Source organism: Heterodontus francisci, chromosome 4 (assembly GCF_036365525.1).
Source record: "Heterodontus francisci isolate sHetFra1 chromosome 4, sHetFra1.hap1, whole genome shotgun sequence".
NCBI lineage: Eukaryota > Metazoa > Chordata > Chondrichthyes > Heterodontiformes > Heterodontidae > Heterodontus > Heterodontus francisci.
The window spans coordinates 160,470,458-160,487,974 of NC_090374.1; the positions used below are offsets into that span (position 1 = coordinate 160,470,458).

The window sequence follows — 17,517 nt, forward strand, 5'->3', positions numbered from 1 at the left end:
CTTATTTAAGCTTATCAGCAAAGGCAGGTGTGCCTACTACATTGAGAAAGTTTTACTCTGCCTGGACTTACTTATCTTCTATTGATCTGGGAATGCATGATGTGTACACTGGGAACCATAAATTGAAGGAATGAGGTTCTTCACTGATCAACATAGAAAGAATTAATATTTATGAATTATCTGGAAGACACAGAATTAAGGTGATTGGCAAAAGAACCAGAGGAGACATGAGGAAACATTTTTACACAGCGAGTTATAGAATAGTAGAAATCTACAACATGGAAGGAGGTTATTCAGCCCATCGTGGCCGCCCTGGCCAGCAAGTAACCATCCAGCCTAATCCCACTTTCTAGCTCTTGGTCTGTAGTCTTGTAGGTTATGTGTATATCCAAGTATTTTTAAAATATTATGAGGGTTTCTACCTCTATCAGACAGTGAGTTCCAGATCCTCATCACCCTCTGAGTGAAAAAAATTCCCCTTAAATCCCCTCTTAACCTCCTACCTTTTACTCTAAATCTGTGCACACTGGTTATGTACCTCAGCCAAGGGGAGCAGTGCCTTCCGATCCACTCTATTCAGACCCCTCATAATTTTACACACTTCAATCAGGTCTCCCCTCAGCCTTCTCTTTTTCAAAGAAAACAACTCTATCCTATCCAATCTTTCCTCATAACCAAAATTCTCCTGTCCTGGCAACATCCTCTTAAATCACCTCTGTACCCTGTCTAGTGCAATCATATCTTTCCTATAGTGTGGTGACCAGAACTGCACACACCAGGCTGAATTTAAAGCAGCTATTTGGAGCGGGAATGGAGGCATGGGGGGCTGGAGAATAGCGTCAGACGAGCCAGCCCGGAAATCCGATGTTGTGATGTCAGTTCTGGATTTAGTCAGCGGTGGGAAATCACCAAGGCAGCGTCGCTGCGCCGACGAGACATGAGTGCAATTTAAATTGTCGAACAGGTAGTTTTAATTGTAAGCAATTCAGTGGGGGTCTTGGAATTAAATGGACGACAGCCATTAAGTGCTTTCAGAACTCTGGCCATTGAAAGCTGGCGAAGACTCAGTGCCGCGACGGGTGAACAGCCATGACAAGCACCGCATAGGGGAAGAGGGGGGAGCAGAGGCAATTGACGGACTGCAGTGCTGTACACTCTGCATGGGTTGTCAGGGTCTCAGGTGGCGGTACTGGGCGAGCAGGATCTCGAGTGGCAGTACTGGGTGAACAGGGTCTCGGGTGGCATTGCTGGGCAAGCAGAGTCTCGGGTGTTGTGCAAGGGGTTGCTGGGTGTTGAGTGTTCTGCAAGGTGTGGGCTTGGTTTTGGGTGGCAGTATTGGGTGCCCATACTGCTGGGTGAGAGGATCAGCTATCACAAGGGCCAGCACTGAGCGCCATTCGGGAGTCTGCTGAGAGAAGTAGCAAAAGGAAATCTTCCAAGGCAGGTTCGTCTCTGCAAGGACAGCACTCTGGAGGCCTACTGATCACCTGGCACGGGTCTCCTATACCCTTTCTGGACCCCCATGAAGCTCCACGACTCGAGCAACAGCAGCTGGCCATGCCAAGAATGGCCCACTTGCGCCAAAGAGTGTATTAGGCACAAGTCAGCTACCTTCAACTGTCCAAGCTGCATCGTCAGCGCAGACTCTGGCTCTCCAGGGAGGCTGTCACTGACATATGCATCCTGCTGCAGGACTAGTTACGACGTATGGGATTTGGTGGGCAGCCAATGCCCATGGCCTTGAAAATCACTTTGGAAACTTAACTTTTGCACATCTGGATCATTCCAAGGATCCACCAGGGAAATGTGTGAGGTCTCCCAAGCAGCAGCCCACGCTGCATCAAGGAGATCACCAATGCCCTGTTCAAGAGGGCTGGCGACTATGTGTGCTCCCAGACCAAGGTCGAGATGGCCTTCGGGTTCGGGGTCACCTCTGGATTCCCCTGGGTGCAAGTTGTGATAGATTGCATGCGTGTGGCCATCAAGGCTCCCGCAGACCAGCCAGCCGCCTTCAGCAACAGGAAGTGCTTCTATTCCATCAGCGTTCAACTGGTCTGCGACCACCAAAAGTGTTTCCTGCAGGTGTGTTCCCACATCCCAGGAAGCAGCCACAATGCCTACATACTTCGACAGTCCCAAGTGCCGCAGCTCTTCAGGCCCCCCACTTACCTTCATGGATGGAATCTCGGGGTCAGGCATACAAGGCTGTAGGCCAAGTACTGGAAAATGAGCTTAGAATAGATAGGCTTGATGGCTGGTGTGGATACGGTGGGCCAAAGGGCCTGTTTCTGTGCTGTATAACTCCATGATTCAATGACTCTAAGGGTTACCCAATGAAGACATGGCAAATCATGCCTGTGAGGAACCCTTGCAATACAGCAGAGAAGAGGTCCAACACCTGCCACGGCTCTACCCAAGCAGGCTTCGAGCAGGCTATTGGGCTGCTGAAGATGAGATTCTGTTGCCTGGATCAATCTGCAGTATGCCCCAGCGAGGGTCTCATGTGTTGTGGTTGTCTGCTGTGCTCTGCACAATCTAGCACTGCAGAATGGGGAGGCCTTGTATGACTAGGATATGATTGAATGCCACTCCTCCACTGATGAGGAAGACATGGAGGAGGGTGATGAGCAAACAGCACTGGAGGTTGAGCTCTTGCACTTGAGGGCGGGCACATTGAGCGACAGTCCAAGGAGGCAAGAGACAATCTCATACTTACCTGCTTCCAGCCATCGTGATGGCCTTTAAGAGTAAAATCAATAAAGACTGACCTCAATGCATGCAATCTGTCGCCTCTTTTCTATTTGTATTCCGAGCCTAGCACCCAGCTGAACCACACACTATGGCCCATGGGAGACGCTAATCAAATGAAGGCTGTGCCTACATTGGCATCCACAAAGGGGGAAGGGTGATGTCAGCAGCTCACAATTAAGGCACGATAGAATAATCATTTTCCACGATGAAAATTAATTTCAAAAATATGAGAAAATTATTTCCACTATTGGCTGTCATTCAGTGTGAAATTCAATGCACAAGTCATACTTCTATTTTTCAGTTCCATTTTCAGTTTTAAGAGAAGAGAGATAATAAATCACAGTTGTACATAAATCAATGAATGGAAAAGAAAATTGGAAGCAATGTAAAGTGGGCTACTGATTCGCTAACACCTGTTTTGTGCGAGTGCTCAAGGTGAATTTCACCCTCTCTGTGTTCATAGGTTCCATCTACTTTGGCACGAAACAGTCATTTCCGCAGGCCTGTTTAACTATAATATTTATTTGCTATTTAGCATACCAAGACTACACTATTAATTTACACGGTAAATAAGTTTTACTGTTGTATATCTTTTAGTAAACGGATCATTAATTTACAACAATCTGGCTGCCAATGGATTATGATAACTTCTGCTGTTATGAAGTGATCACCTGGATATAAGTGCCAATACTGCTTTGTGTTTATGATATCTGCTCCAAGGAGGCTTTGTGTGGTCAACAGTAAAAAGAAAGGAAGCATTTTATAGGAGCTGAATATTGCTTTAAATGTAAAAAAATCTAAAGTCGTACACAATGAAAAATACGACACAATTTCAACTAAAATTTATTTTCAGAGGATGCTGAAGGAATAGTGGCCAGTGAATGTAAAAGCTGGGGTCCTTTACTGATATATTAATTAGAATAACGTTTTGCGAATAATCAACAAAGTTGTAATACCAGTGTGAAATGACAGGCAAGATGCAGGCTCACTGTTCATCCCATAATATGCTCACTTTTGTATTCCATTATCTCCAAGGCCCAGGAGACCAGCTACACCATCATTAAATCGAAAGAGACTGAGATTATTGTTGATGGCCTGAAACCCACCACAGTGTACATCTTTCAGATACGAGCTCGCACAGCAGCAGGATATGGGGGCTACAGCCGTAAATTTGAATTTGAAACCAGTCCAGTCTGTAAGTCATTTTATTTACTGCCGTTCCTGACAGTTGTTAAGAAAGTTTCTGCAAATCAGTAAAGAATGAGGGCTTTTTTTTTGCCAGCCTTGCCTTTGCAGTTACACAGTCTTTCAGAGAATCTATAAATTAAAGTGTCAGTCATTTAACGTGCAGCTTGACAGAGCACAGGTGCAAAGATTAAAAATGCAATCCGAGCAAATCATCACTTTAAATATTACATTAGGAATCTGGTGCAAGAGAAATGATGGCAGTAATAAATATGCATAGCAGCTGAAAATAAGAGGTACTTCCATCAAGAACTGAGAAATGAAGCTATTTGTAAAAGGCTCCATGTCAGTTTGTGTGTTTGCACAATTGAGATAAATCAAGGGCAAATCACTCAAAGAAATTAATCACCAGTTCCTTCAAGAATATGAAAGTCTACATTTTTCCTCTATTGACCATACATTTTTGAGGTATATAGAAGGAGCAGGGGGAGACTTTGGGCAGAACTTTCTCATGGGTTTTGGGATCCCAATATCAGGGGGTCCTGAGCCCACACTTACAAGCAACGTGCCCAACAGCACAATCTCCCTGGAGGCGGCCTCCTAATTGGCCACCTCTGCGCTTGCCGTCCTATTAAGGATGGTGGGTCGGCTCCCAATGCGGCTGGCAGCTCTGGAGCCTTGGCAGCGCCATTGGGCGAGATGGACGCTGCTGAGGCAGGTCAGAGATCAGGAGGGAACTTCAACATAGAACAATAGAATTTGGAGCAGGAGTAGTCCATTCAGCCCCTTGAGACTGCGTCGCCATTTGATAAGGTCATGGCTGATCTGATTGAGGCCTCAACTCCACTTTCTTGTCTGCCCCCCATAACCCTTGACTTCCTAGTCGATCAAAAATCTATTTAACTCAGCCTTGAATACATTCAATGATCTAGCTCCACTGCTGTCTGGGGAAGAGAATTACACAGACTAAAGACCCTCAGAGAAAAAATTTCTCCTCATCTCAGTCTTAAATGGGAGACCTCTAATTTTTAAACTGTGTTCCCTAGTTCTAGACTCCCCTACAAAGGGAAGCATCATCTCAGCTTCCACCCTGTCAAGTTCCTCCCCCCCAGCATCTTATATATTTCAATAAGATCACTCTTATTCTTCGAAACTCCAATGAGTATAGGCCCAACCTTTCTTCATAAGACGACGCCTTCATCCCAGGAATCAGTCGGATGAACCTTCTCTGAACTGCTTCTAATGCAATTATATCCTTTCTTAAGTAAGGAAACCAAAACTGTACACAATACTCCAGATGCGGTCTAATTATGGCCCTGTACAGCTGTAGCAACACTTCCCTGAATGGAGAGCAACTGCAGAATTAGATTCCATTCCCCTTGCAATAAACGCCAACATTCTATTTGCCTTCCTAATCACCTGCTGTACCTGCTTACAAACTTTTTGTGATTCATGTACCAGAACACCTAGATCCCTCTGTACCTCAGAGTTCTGCAGTTGCTCTCCATTCAGATAATAAACCTCTTTTTTATTCTTCCTGGCAAGGTGGACAAGTTCACATTTTTCCACCTTATACTCCATGGAGATGCCCTCGGAGACATGCATTTAAGGTTAAAAGTTTTAAGGCCGAAGCTGTTAGACTCATTGAAGCAGAGGGGAAACCCCTCCAAATGGATCATTTGGGCTGGGGGTGTTGCTTTTCCTGTGCGTGGCCCTTCATTGGGGCATGGAGCCTCTGGCTCCGATGGCCCCTTGGCCAGCTGCAGGGAGGCTGCCTCTTTTGTGATGGTGACCTCCGCACATGGTGGAGGTCCGCTCCACGGGCAGCAAAATGCCAGCACGCCTGCAAATTCAGACCTAATTTGGTCCATAATCTGTTTAATTGGCTGCCTGCATCCATCAGGAAACTTCCCCAATGACAGGCATGTGTCAATGAGCTATCCTCACATGGCTCCTCCCTATTTTTACAGCTTCCCCCCGCCTCTATGCCCACCAGCACGGAACTAGGAAAATTCAGCCCAAGGCTTGCATCAAGCACAGACATCAGCCACTGCAATCCTGCCCTACTACATAGAAATGACAGTGGATGGGTGATTGTTTGCTGTAGGGACTACATTTCTCTCAGTTAGAACTTTTTTTTTTAGATTAGAGATACAGCACTGAAACAGGCCCTTCGGCCCACTGAGTCTGTGCCGAACATCAACCACCCATTTATACTAATCCTACACTAATCCCATATTCCTACCAAACATCCCCACCTGTCCCTATATTTCCCTACCACCTACCTATACTAGTGACAATTTATAATGGCCAATTTACCTATCAACCTGCAAGTCTTTTGGCTTGTGGGAGGAAACCGGAGCACCCGGAGAAAACCCACGCAGACACAGGGAGAACTTGCAAACTCCACACAGGCAGTACCTGGAATCGAACCCGGGTCCCTGGAGCTGTGAGGCTGCGGTGCTAACCACTGCGCCACTGGTGCCAATGATAGAGAATGCTTCAAGGAAAGAGCTGTTGTGGGGGAGTCAATTGCACTTCATACCTGATGACCATCGTTGGCTTTCATTATTTTTACAATGTTGTAAAATTTCTTTTAAGTATTTTAAAAGTATTTGTAAGTTTTTTTTAGCTTACGTTCAGGTTTTAAGCTTACAGACTAGGCCTTGGTAACAAAAGAGTTTTCCTGAGGCCTCTCCATTCCTCTTTTTTGAGGAGGAAGAGGATCAGAAGGCCCACCAAAGGGATGCCAAGCTGAACAGACACTTTAGTCAGCCTTTGGCCCTGCCTGCTGGTATCAACACCTCTCTATCTGCAGATGGAGTTAGGCTACTTCCACGTAACACTTGGCAATGCCTCAGAAGGCTGTCCCTCCCTCACAAAACAATTACTAATTTTTACCATTTGCCAAACAGCTATGGGCACAGCTGCTAAGAGAAACCTTCATCAAGACCCAAAGCCACTGCCAAATAATCCCCACCATCACAGTCCCCCTTTAGCAATAGAATTAACTCATCTGTTGGCTGACAAATAGCTCTCCTGTACAGCTTCCAAAACTGTAATTTGGAGAACATGCTGCTATTCTTTTTTCACAAGCATTCCTCCACCTTACTCCAATATATTCTATCAATAATATTATAACAATATCGCATTGTTGACAAAACCTTCTGAATGCTTCAAGCCTCCATCCCTACTCTTGTGTGACCTTTCAATTGTAGTCACCTACATGCCTTTCAGTGGTATGATCTTCTGAGGCAGCTGGCTGATGATTTGAGGTGATACTCCTTTGGTGGTGGGCTATTTTCTTTAAGAAGATAGGAGAGAAAGTACAATCAAATGGACTGCTATCCAAGTTTCAGAAGGCATTTCTTAATGAGGTGGCACTTATTGCCAAGGCCACATCCTTCCACAGGCTTAGATCATGTTCTCCGCAGGCCTTCTTTTCTCAGGGCCTAAAGGGTAGACCGTCCTCTGCCAGATTACAGACAGGTGAGTGCGGTCACATAGTGGTTATGTTACTAGACAAGTAATACAAAGGAGTGTAGGAGAGCATACCAGGAGGAGCACTAGGCATACCTAAGAATAAGGTGCCAACCTGGTGAAGCTACAACACAGGATTACATGCATGCTAAACAGCAGAAGTAGCATACTATAGACAGAGCTAAGCAATCCCAAAACCAACAAATCAGATCAAAGCTCTGCAGCCCTGCCACATCCAGTCGCAAATGATGGTGGACAATTAAACAATTGGAGGAGGAAACACCACAAATGTCTCCCATCAATGATAGTGGAGCTCAGAGTACAAAAGACAAGGCTGAAGTGTTAGCATTTTTAGCCAGGAGTGCTGAGTGGGTGATCCAGCTTGGCCTCCTCCTGAGGGCCCAGCATTACAGATATCAGTCTTCAGCCAATCCGATTTACTCCACTGCTCTTTCTAAGCTGTGGAGCTACATGGCTGCACAGCAACCAGGAAGTTCCCATGCAGACAAGCACAAGTCGCCCCTTTAAGCTGCCATTAGTGCACGGCCATGCAAAAGAATTTAAAGTACCCACGCACTTAAATAGGCTTCGCCCAACAAAATAATTAGAGGGGACATTGATTCACTCCATGTGATATCAAGAAGAGGCTGAGTGTACTGGATACAGCGAAGGTTATGAGCCCCGACAACATCCTGGCTTTAGTACTGAAGACTTGTGCTCTAGAACTTGCCGCGCCCCTAGCCAAGCTGTTCCAGTACAGCTACAACACTGGCATCTACCCAACAATATGGAAAATTGTCCAGTTATGTTCTGTCCACAGAAAGCAGGAGAAATCCAATCCAGCCAGTTACTCCCCCTCAGCCTACTCTCAATCATCAGCAAAGTGATGGAAGGGGTCATCAACAGTGCTATCAAGCGCCACTTACTCAGCAATAACTTGGTCACCAATCTCAGTTTGGGTTGAGCCAGGACCACTCATCTCTCGACCTCATTACGTCCTTGGTCCAAACATAGACAAAAGTACTGAATTCCAGAGATGAAGTGAGAGTGACTGCCCTTGACATCAAGGCAGCATTTGATCGAGTGTGGCATCCAGGAGCTGTAGTAAAATTGAAGTCAATGGGAATTAAGGGGAAAACTCACCATTGGCTGGAGTCATACCTAGCACAAAGGAAGATGGTTGTGGTTGTTGGAGGCCAAATAACTCAGCCCAAGGACATCACTGCACAATTTCCTTAGGTTAGTGACCTAGGCCCAACCATCTTCAGCTGTTGACCTTCCCTCCATCAAAAGGTCCAAAGGGGGATGTTTACTGATGTTCAAAACTCCTCAGATGATGAATTAGTCCATGCCCGCATGTAACAAGACCAGATATCATCCAGGCTTGCAAAAGCAAAATACTGCGGATGCTGGAAATCTGAAGCAAAAACAGAAAATGTTGGAAATACTTTGCTGAGTATTTCCAATATCTAGGCTTGGGCTGTTAAGTGGCAAGTAGCACTTACGCCACACAAGTGCCAGGCAATGACCATCTCCAACAAGAAAGAGTCTAAACACCTCCTCTTGACATTGATTGGCATTACCATCACATAATCCCACACCATCGATATCCTGAGCAGTGGTCACCATTGACTGACCAGCCACATAAATGCTGTGGCTACAACAGCAAGGTCAGAGGCTGGGAATTCTGTGGCAAGTAACTCACTTTCTGACTCCCCAAAGCCTGTCCACCATCTACAAGGCACAAGTCAGGAGTGTGATGGAATACTCTCCACTTGTCTGGATGGGTGCAGCTCCAACAACGCTCATGAAACTCAACACCATCCATGACAAAGCAGCCTGCTTGATTGGCAACCCAGCCATACTTTAAACATTCACTCCCTCCACCACCAGCGCACATGGTAGCTGTGTGTACCATCTACAAGATGTACTGCAGCAGTTCACCAAGGCTTCTTTGACAGCACCTTCCAAACCCAGGACTTCTACCACAGTTGTCCAACATACGGTCCGCAGCCCAGAGTCCGGCCCTCCAAAGATTTCCATCCGGCCCGCAGGTGTAAACTGTGGGAATGTCAGGCATGTCGGCGGGAAGCTATAGGTCAGTTAGGACCCCGCTCCCACACAAAGTGGCTGCGCCCAGCGGAGAGCAGCATTCACACCCTGCCTGTATTATCCACATTTATGGTGAGTGCACCGATGGAGAGCGGGGAGCAGGCAGCAGAGAGCGGGGAGTGGAGAGTGGCAGTGGAGAGGGGGGAATGGGAAGACAGAGAGAGAGAGTTGGGGAGAGAGATAGCGAGAAAGGGGGAAGGGAGAGACGAGGGGAGAGAGAGATGAGGGAGGCGAGAGAGAGACAGGGGAGAGAGAGACTGGGGGAAAGAAACGAGAGGGGAGAGAGACAGAGTGGTGGGAGAAAGAGAGAGACAGAGAGGGGAGTGAGAGAGACAGATGGGGCAGGGGGAGAGAGATGGGGGAAAGTGACAGAGAGGAGGGGAGAGAGAGAGACAGGGGGCGTGGAGAGAGATAGGGATGGAGAGAGAGTCGGGGGGTGAGGAAAAGAGAGATGGGGGCAAGAGACAGAAAGGGGGTGAAAGAGAGAGACAGGGGAGAGTGAAACACAGAGATGGGGGAGAGAGAGACGGGAGAGCAGAGATGGAGGGGGCAGAGAGAGACGGGGGAAGAGAGAGATGGGGGAGAGGGACACAGAGAGGGGGGAAGAGACTGACACAGAGAGGGGGGGAGAGACAGACATGGGGGCCAGGGGGGAGAGAGTGACACAGGGGGGAGGAGAGAGAGAGAGGGGGAGAGCGAGACATGGGGAGATATAGAGACAGAGAGAGGGGAGAAGAAAGAGACTCAAAAAGAGGGGAGGAGAAAGAGACACGGGGGGAGAGAGAAACAGAGAAAGAGGGTGGGAGAGAGAGACACAGACGGGGGGAGAGAGACACAGAGAGGGGGGAGAAAGAGAGAGAGACGGGGATGAGGTTAATGGAGGAGGAGAAATATATGCAGGGGGAGGAGAAAGAGACACGGGGGGAGAGAGACACACAGAGAGGGGAGAGAGAGACACAGAGAGAGACGGGGGAGAGACGGGGGAGCGAGGGGGAGAGAGAGAGAGGGGGAGGGAGGGAAGGGGGAGAGAGAGAGGGAAGAAAAAGAGATCAAGATCACTCCTGACAGATGGACATCTATCCAGAATACTCTGCATCCCTATGTCAAGTGTGTGGGCAGAGATCGAGTACCAATGCAAGAAAAAACAATGCAAGTATGTCACTAAATCAGTGTTCAACATAGTGACGAGAAAGTAAGTCAATAAATTAGTTTTCTCATTTCAAGCTTCTTCACAAAAATGCACGTTTGTTGTTTTGATAGTAAGATAAATTTCTAATGGCTTTATCTTTCCAAAATTTGCTCACCGGCCCCCTATATAGGACAAAAATCACGAAAAGGTTGGACACCCCTGGTCTAGAAGGACAAGGGTGGTAGGTGCATTGACACACCACTACCTGCAAGTTCCCCTTTAATTCATATGAAAACATAAGAAATAGGAGCAGGAATAGGCCATTCGGCTGCACTGGCATTCAATAAGATCTTGACTAATCATCTACCTCAGTTACACCTTCCCGCACTATCCCCATATCCCTTGATTCTCTTAGTGCTGAAAAATCTATTGATCTCTGTCTTGAATAGACTCAATTAAAGAGCATCTACAGCCCTCTGATTTAGCAAATTCCAAAGATTCACAACCCTTTGAGTGAAGAAATTTCTCCTCATCTCAAGCCTATTCTGAGACTGTGACCCCAGTTCTAAACTCCTCAGCACGGAGAAACACTATCCCATTATCTGCTCTGCCAACTCCCTTAAGAATTTCACGTTTTAATGAGACCAAATCTCATTCTTCCATACGCGAGAGAATAAAGGCCCATTCTACTCAATGACTCCTCACAGGAAGATCCCAGGGAGCAGTTCAGTGAACCTTCATTGCACTCCCTCTATGGAAAATATATCTTTCCTTAGGTAAGGATACCAAAACTGTACACATTACTCCAAGTGTCGTCTCACCAAGACCCTAGACAACTGTAGCCAGACCTCTTTACTCTTATACTCCAACCCCTTTGTAATAAATGCTAACATACCATTTGCTTTCCTAATTGCTTGCTGTACCTGCATGTTAACTGTCTGTGATTCATGTGCAAGAACACCTAGATTCCTTTGAATCCTAACTTTTCCCAGTCTCTCAGCAATTAAAAATTATTCTGTTTTTTCTATTTTTCCTACCAATGTGGATAATTTCACATTTCTCCACATTATATTGCATCTGCCATCTTCTTGTCCACTAATTTAAACTGTCTAAATTGCTTTGCAGCCTCTTTGCATCCTCCTCATAGCTTACTTGGGCACCTAACTTTGTATCAGCAGCAAACTTGGATACATTATACTCGATCACCTGATCCAAGTATAGATTGTAAATAGCAGAGATCCAAATATTGATCCTTGCAGTACCCTGCTAGTTACTGCCTGTCAACCCAAAAATGACCCATTTATTCCTCCTCTCTGTTTTCTGGCCATTAACCAATCCTCAATCCATGCTAATATATTACCCCAAACCATGAGCCCTTTTTGCTGTAATACCCTCTTGTGTGGCACCATATCAAATGCTTTCTGAAAATCCAAATACACTACATCCACTGGTTTCCCCTTATTCACCCATCCTGACTTGGAAATATAGCATTATTCCTTCATTGTTGCTGTGTCAAAATCCTGGAACTCCCTATCTAACAGCACTTTGGTTGTATCAAATCACATAGCCTCACAACCACATTCTCAAGGGCAATTAAGGAGGGACAATAAATGCTGGCCTTGCCAATGATGCCCACATCCCATAAATGAATAAAATAAGTAGCACCTCAACTGAAGAGTCTTCACAATTCTGAGTTCAATATGCCTTGAAGAAGCACCATTGTATTGAGGCTCATTGTTATAGGCACAAAACTGTTGGCATAATTTTTCAGCTGCTGAAGCGGTACCACATTTTCCTATCAGTTCATCACACACTCCTTACCCCGCAAGGTGGACTGCCTGCAGAGGGCACTAATTATTTCTGGAGCCCAAAATGAATATTTAATGAAACTGCATTGAGGAAAGTTGTGCTTTCCCGTCTGCCTAAGGTAAAATCCAGCCCTATGGCTTTAAAAGCAGCCCAAATAGGTTTCTGGTGGTAAATCCACCGAGGAGGAAAACCCAGCCCCATTAGTATGGGCAGGGTAAGAGACAAAAAGTGCTAGTCATGTCTTCTACATTGGCAAATGCTGACGCAGTCATGGTAAGCTTCAAAAGTGATGGTATACTCCAGAACATTGAGTGAAAGTTTCTGGATGTTAAAATGCTATTTTTTGTTCATGATTGTTTAACATTTTATAAGATGCTGACAGATCATTTTCTGTTACCGAAAATATTGTTGTGCACATGCAAATTACGCTTTCCTTTGTGTTAATACTTTGGTCGAGCAGTTATACCTCGTCCACAGAGCAAGTGTTCCATCATTCAGAAGTGTCAAACAGAATACTTTTCTGGTTGTCAGGCTGTAAGGATTTTTTCTAAAGTGTTTTTAATAGCTCTAAACATGTCAGGATAGTTTCCTCATACATTTGTAATATTTGCTTCTTCCTTTCCCGTTTCCAGCTTTGCCTGCCAGTGATCAGAGTCAGGTGCCAATCATTGCGGTTTCCGTGGCAGTGGGTATGATTCTACTGGCAGTGGTGTCTGGCCTGTTACTTAGTGGAAGGTATGAGAAATTTGATTATCCTGGTGAAAATGAACACAGTTGTTGCAAGCGATACTTTAAATCATCAAATATTTGTGTTGCTTAAGTTTATTTTGCAGCTAATGTTTCTTTTGCTGATGAAAGATTTAAAAGGAAAAAAGGTATTGCTCTCAAATTTACTTGTTTTCGTGAGTGTTGGTCATAAAATCAGCATATGGGCAATTTTATGGGTGGATTCTGGGTGGGGATCCATTTCCACCCATAATGACAGAATTGTAGATCCTGATATAACTGAAGACCGTCAATGTGTGTGTGTTTGTTCATGCTGCTGAGAGTTTATTACCATATATTAAAATGAAGTATATTGTTGTTTGAGTCCCCAAATCCAATGACGTGTGTTCCTAGTACACCAAGGCTAAATTAGAACAAAAGCAAGAGATCTACTTGTTGCCAGTATCACCTGTTGCTCATTTCAGCTGATACTGGTGGAAGTCCTTTACTTTGCAGCATGCAACTTGAAGAACCCCTTAAGGGGAATTGTAGGAATTAGCAAGTTTTAAAGGGATTTCTTTTTGCCTTGCACCTGGATTGAACTGGAATGGCTTCTGGTCATCTGAATGACTCAGAGACCAGCGGGAAAGCCTTGCCCCAATCCTTAAACTGAGCATCAGCTATGCATTTTCCTATGGCTATTCTCTTGCATCCAATTTCAATGGAAGATGAAGAGCACAGCAGGGCAAAGGAAAGACAGCATTTGAGGAGACAATCGCTTACAATGTATTACACCCCCAGGACAACATTGCCATCCAAAAATGCCTTGACGTGTAAATTCCTGGGGAGGTGACCCAAGCTCCTTTGGAGGCAAAACAGCATGGAGTGGAACATCAGGAGGACCATCACATGGAGAATTCCTCAGTGTCAGCTGCGAAGACCATTAGAACTTAACTCAAGAATATTGAATGAAGAACAACATAAGGGTCTGTACGTTAAAATAGGCACTTCTAGAGAAGTATTTTCTCATAATTTTGGTGACTCATCTCATGTTATCATGAAACTCCTTCTGTTATTTAGTAAACAAAAACAGCCCTGCAAGATTTCTTCTTGAGGTATGGGCATGTTCAACTGAAGCGGCAAATGGAATTCAGCAACTGGTGGGCATTTTTGACTCCAGCGTACTTCCACTGCATAGTGCTGCCCTTGCCAACCTGGAGCTGTATTAGACCCATCGAGCTAGATTTTATTCCGACGATGAGGGTCCCAGCGACGGGCCAGAAGGCAAACCCTCCATCGGATCCCTGGTGCGATGTCACAGTGGGCAGGCAATTAACTGCCCGCCATCGGGGATGCTGTCCCTTTAAGGGGCAAACTCCCTCCTCCGGAGCTACCAGCCAATCGGAAGATGAAGAGCACTGCAGGACATAGGAAAGACAACATTTGAGGAGACAATGGCCTACAATATATTGCACCCCCAGCGGGCCCCTCCACTTTCAACAAAATTGAGTTGGAGGCAGGAAGAGGCCCTTAAGGGGCAATGAATTGGCCCCTTAAGGGCCTCAGTTGTCCTGGGGCAGGAAGGCCATGATTGACCTTCCCCGCCCCGTACTAAATTCGAAGGTGTCAGTCAGGCAACAGGCACTCCACTGTGCCACCCCGCCATCTTTCCATGCAATTTTATGGGCCCCCCTCCCCCCAGCCCATCTCCATTCCCTTCCCTCGGGGGCCCATAAAATTCAGTCCATAGTTTTTGCACCTGAAACCAAAATAAGTGAGCACCACTAAGTCTTAGTCAATAATCCACCAACGTCATCCAGATTGAGTGAGGTGCTCAGGAACTTGCCAAGTAATGCTGCAGCTAAAGCTGGAAAAGCATGAATGACTTCAGAATATAACAGTTTTAAGTGCTATCATTGTTAATACTTGGCCCACCAAGCTCCAAAGCTACTGGGTACTTGCCCATTGAGGCTATCGCTGTGAGATGTTTTCCCATTGAACCCATCACTATCAGTACTTGGCCAGTGTGCCCTTCACTGCTGGGATGATGCAAAATGGCAGAACCTCTCAAACTGCTGCCCTTTATTGCTTACATGCTGCTGTTGAAATGCTCTTATGTCAGCTGTGCCTCAGTGATAGTATTCTTGCCTCTGAGTCAGAGGCTGTGAAATTGGGCTCTAGAATGCTACTGGTGTCAGTGATACAGAAGCCCGAACTGCAAAACTGTTGGCTGGCACATGGCTGTCCACTTCTGTTGTGGCCTGACTGTAGGAACTGTTGTGTGCATGCCAGAAGTATGTAGAGAGAGCAGAGTGTGTTGCCAAACATCCTCTAATGCTTTTTTTGCCACACAATTTGCTATTTTGGACCACACAGACCCAGTTAATGCCCTCTCATGCATTCATGACTAACATTATTTAAACCATCCACCTTCCAGTTGAAGTGCTTTTGACTTACTGTTGCTGGTGTAGAGTTAGTAGAACTACTATGTTGTGTTATTAGAGGAGTTTTGCTAACTTGTTGGATTTTGAAGGAAGTGGTGCTGTATCCTGATAAGATGGTCAGAGGAGTTTTTAGGCCTGTCAGGAGAAAGATTGCTTCAGTAATGGGGGCTATAGTTCTGGTTCTTCTTGGACTGCAGGATGAGTTGGAAGTGGAGCACAGGTAGCAGAGAGGGGAAGCTGTGTACAGAGGGAGAAGGAGAGGGGATCTCAATAGAAGGGACTATGGACCAAGGGCCTTTAGAGAACGTTTCTCCTACTTCCACCTCAGCCAGGAGCAGTGCCTGAGGCACGCACATTTCAACAAGGAGGTGGTCACTGCATTGTGTCTCCTCCTAGAACCCAACCTGCAGTCCCACAGCAGGATGAGGACGTGTGGTCAGTGGCTGTCAAGGTCCCCGTCACCCTCAATTTCTATGCCAGTGATCCTTCCAGGTGGGAGCAGACAACATCAACAACACAGTTCATCATCCATCACTGTGTTAGGGAGGTGACAGAGGCCCTATAGAGGAGAGAAGACTTCATCATCATCTCACCGACTGGAGAGAAGTAGGAGGAGACAGCACGTGGATTTGCCAGGCTGCCATAATTCCCAATCGTGCAGGGTGCAATCGACTGCATGCTCGTGACTTTGTAGGTCTGACATGTTAATGGGGAGATGTACCATAACTGCAAGGGCTACCACTCCATCAATATACAGTTGGTGTGCGACCATGACCAGACGATCCTGTCTGTAAATGCCTGCTATCCTGGCAGCAGGAATAAAAAAGTAGACTCAGTAATCCTGAGAGAGGACAGCAGGTTCGTGCACCATGGAGCCACCGACACTCCATGGGTCAATGTCTCAATAAACCTAGTAATCTGTTGGAGGAGATGGCTGGACTGCCCTGAGAGCCTGTATGCCCCTTTAAGCACTGAGATCCAAAGCCATGATGGTAGCAGTCCGAATCTGCATTACACCAAGCATGGATCTCATGATTTCAGCCTCAGCTTCCATGACTGCACCGAGATGTTGGGTGGTTTCTGCCTGTGCTGCAATGGAAGCTGAAATATCGGCCACCCAATGCTGCATCATAGGTGGGTCTGCAAGTGCTGCCAAACTCTGCATGAAACTCTGTGCCAAGTTGGAGCCAGACTCCTCCATGCTCCTTGACAATGGCAACAGGCTGTCTGGCAGGATGTCAATACACCAAGAATCTTGGTGTGCGTGCACATCAGCATTCTCCTGTACACCCACCCTTTGAGATCCAGGTGCAGATCCCAACTCTATACTTCCCTTTTAGGTGCACACTGCCAGTATTTGAGTTAGTGGCTGCGAGTGTTAGATCAAGTGACTTCTTCATCAGGAGTCAGGTGTAGCTGTCACCCTTCCTCATGTGGCTGCAGTGGCTGGCCAGGCAGCAGTTCTTGGGTATCTGAAAGCAGAAATGTAGAAGGGGAGGGTTGGAATGAGGAACGGTTGTGGGTGGGGAGGTGGGGCAGAGCAAGAGGTCCGTGGTCACACCATCTGCAGCTTGCACTTCTTGCCAGATAGCAGGAGGAGGGTGAGGTGGGATTTGAGAAGGGACATAAGGCAGGAACACACCGTCACTCTGAATGTTCTTGGCAATGCAGGATGCAACAGGTATTGTCACAGCCATTTCCATGATGTGGCACACCGTTTCCTCCATAGGATCAGGTAATGCAGGCATGCCTGTCCCCCACTAGTTCGGCCCTGCTGCCTCCTGTTATGGGCCATTTTGTCCTGCAAAAGAGAAGGAAGAATGTCAGTGAGTGCATTACACTGTGTTTAGGTGATGTGCCCTCCATAGCTGATTAGCTGGAGGTATGTGAAAGTAGTAACAA

The 17,517-nt window shown here is 46.3% G+C and overlaps 1 protein-coding gene across 2 annotated transcripts in view; it reads left to right on the forward strand.

Moving 5' to 3' along the window:
• Positions 1 to 17,517, forward strand: part of LOC137369368 (ephrin type-A receptor 5-like) — a 389,228-nt gene that overhangs the window by 280,465 nt on the left and 91,246 nt on the right. For both annotated transcript variants that reach the window (XM_068030470.1, XM_068030471.1), the window contains exons 7-8: positions 3,787 to 3,946; positions 13,099 to 13,201. In XM_068030470.1, the coding sequence (XP_067886571.1) occupies positions 3,787 to 3,946; positions 13,099 to 13,201 (263 nt within the window). The remainder of the gene's footprint in view (positions 1 to 3,786; positions 3,947 to 13,098; positions 13,202 to 17,517) is intronic.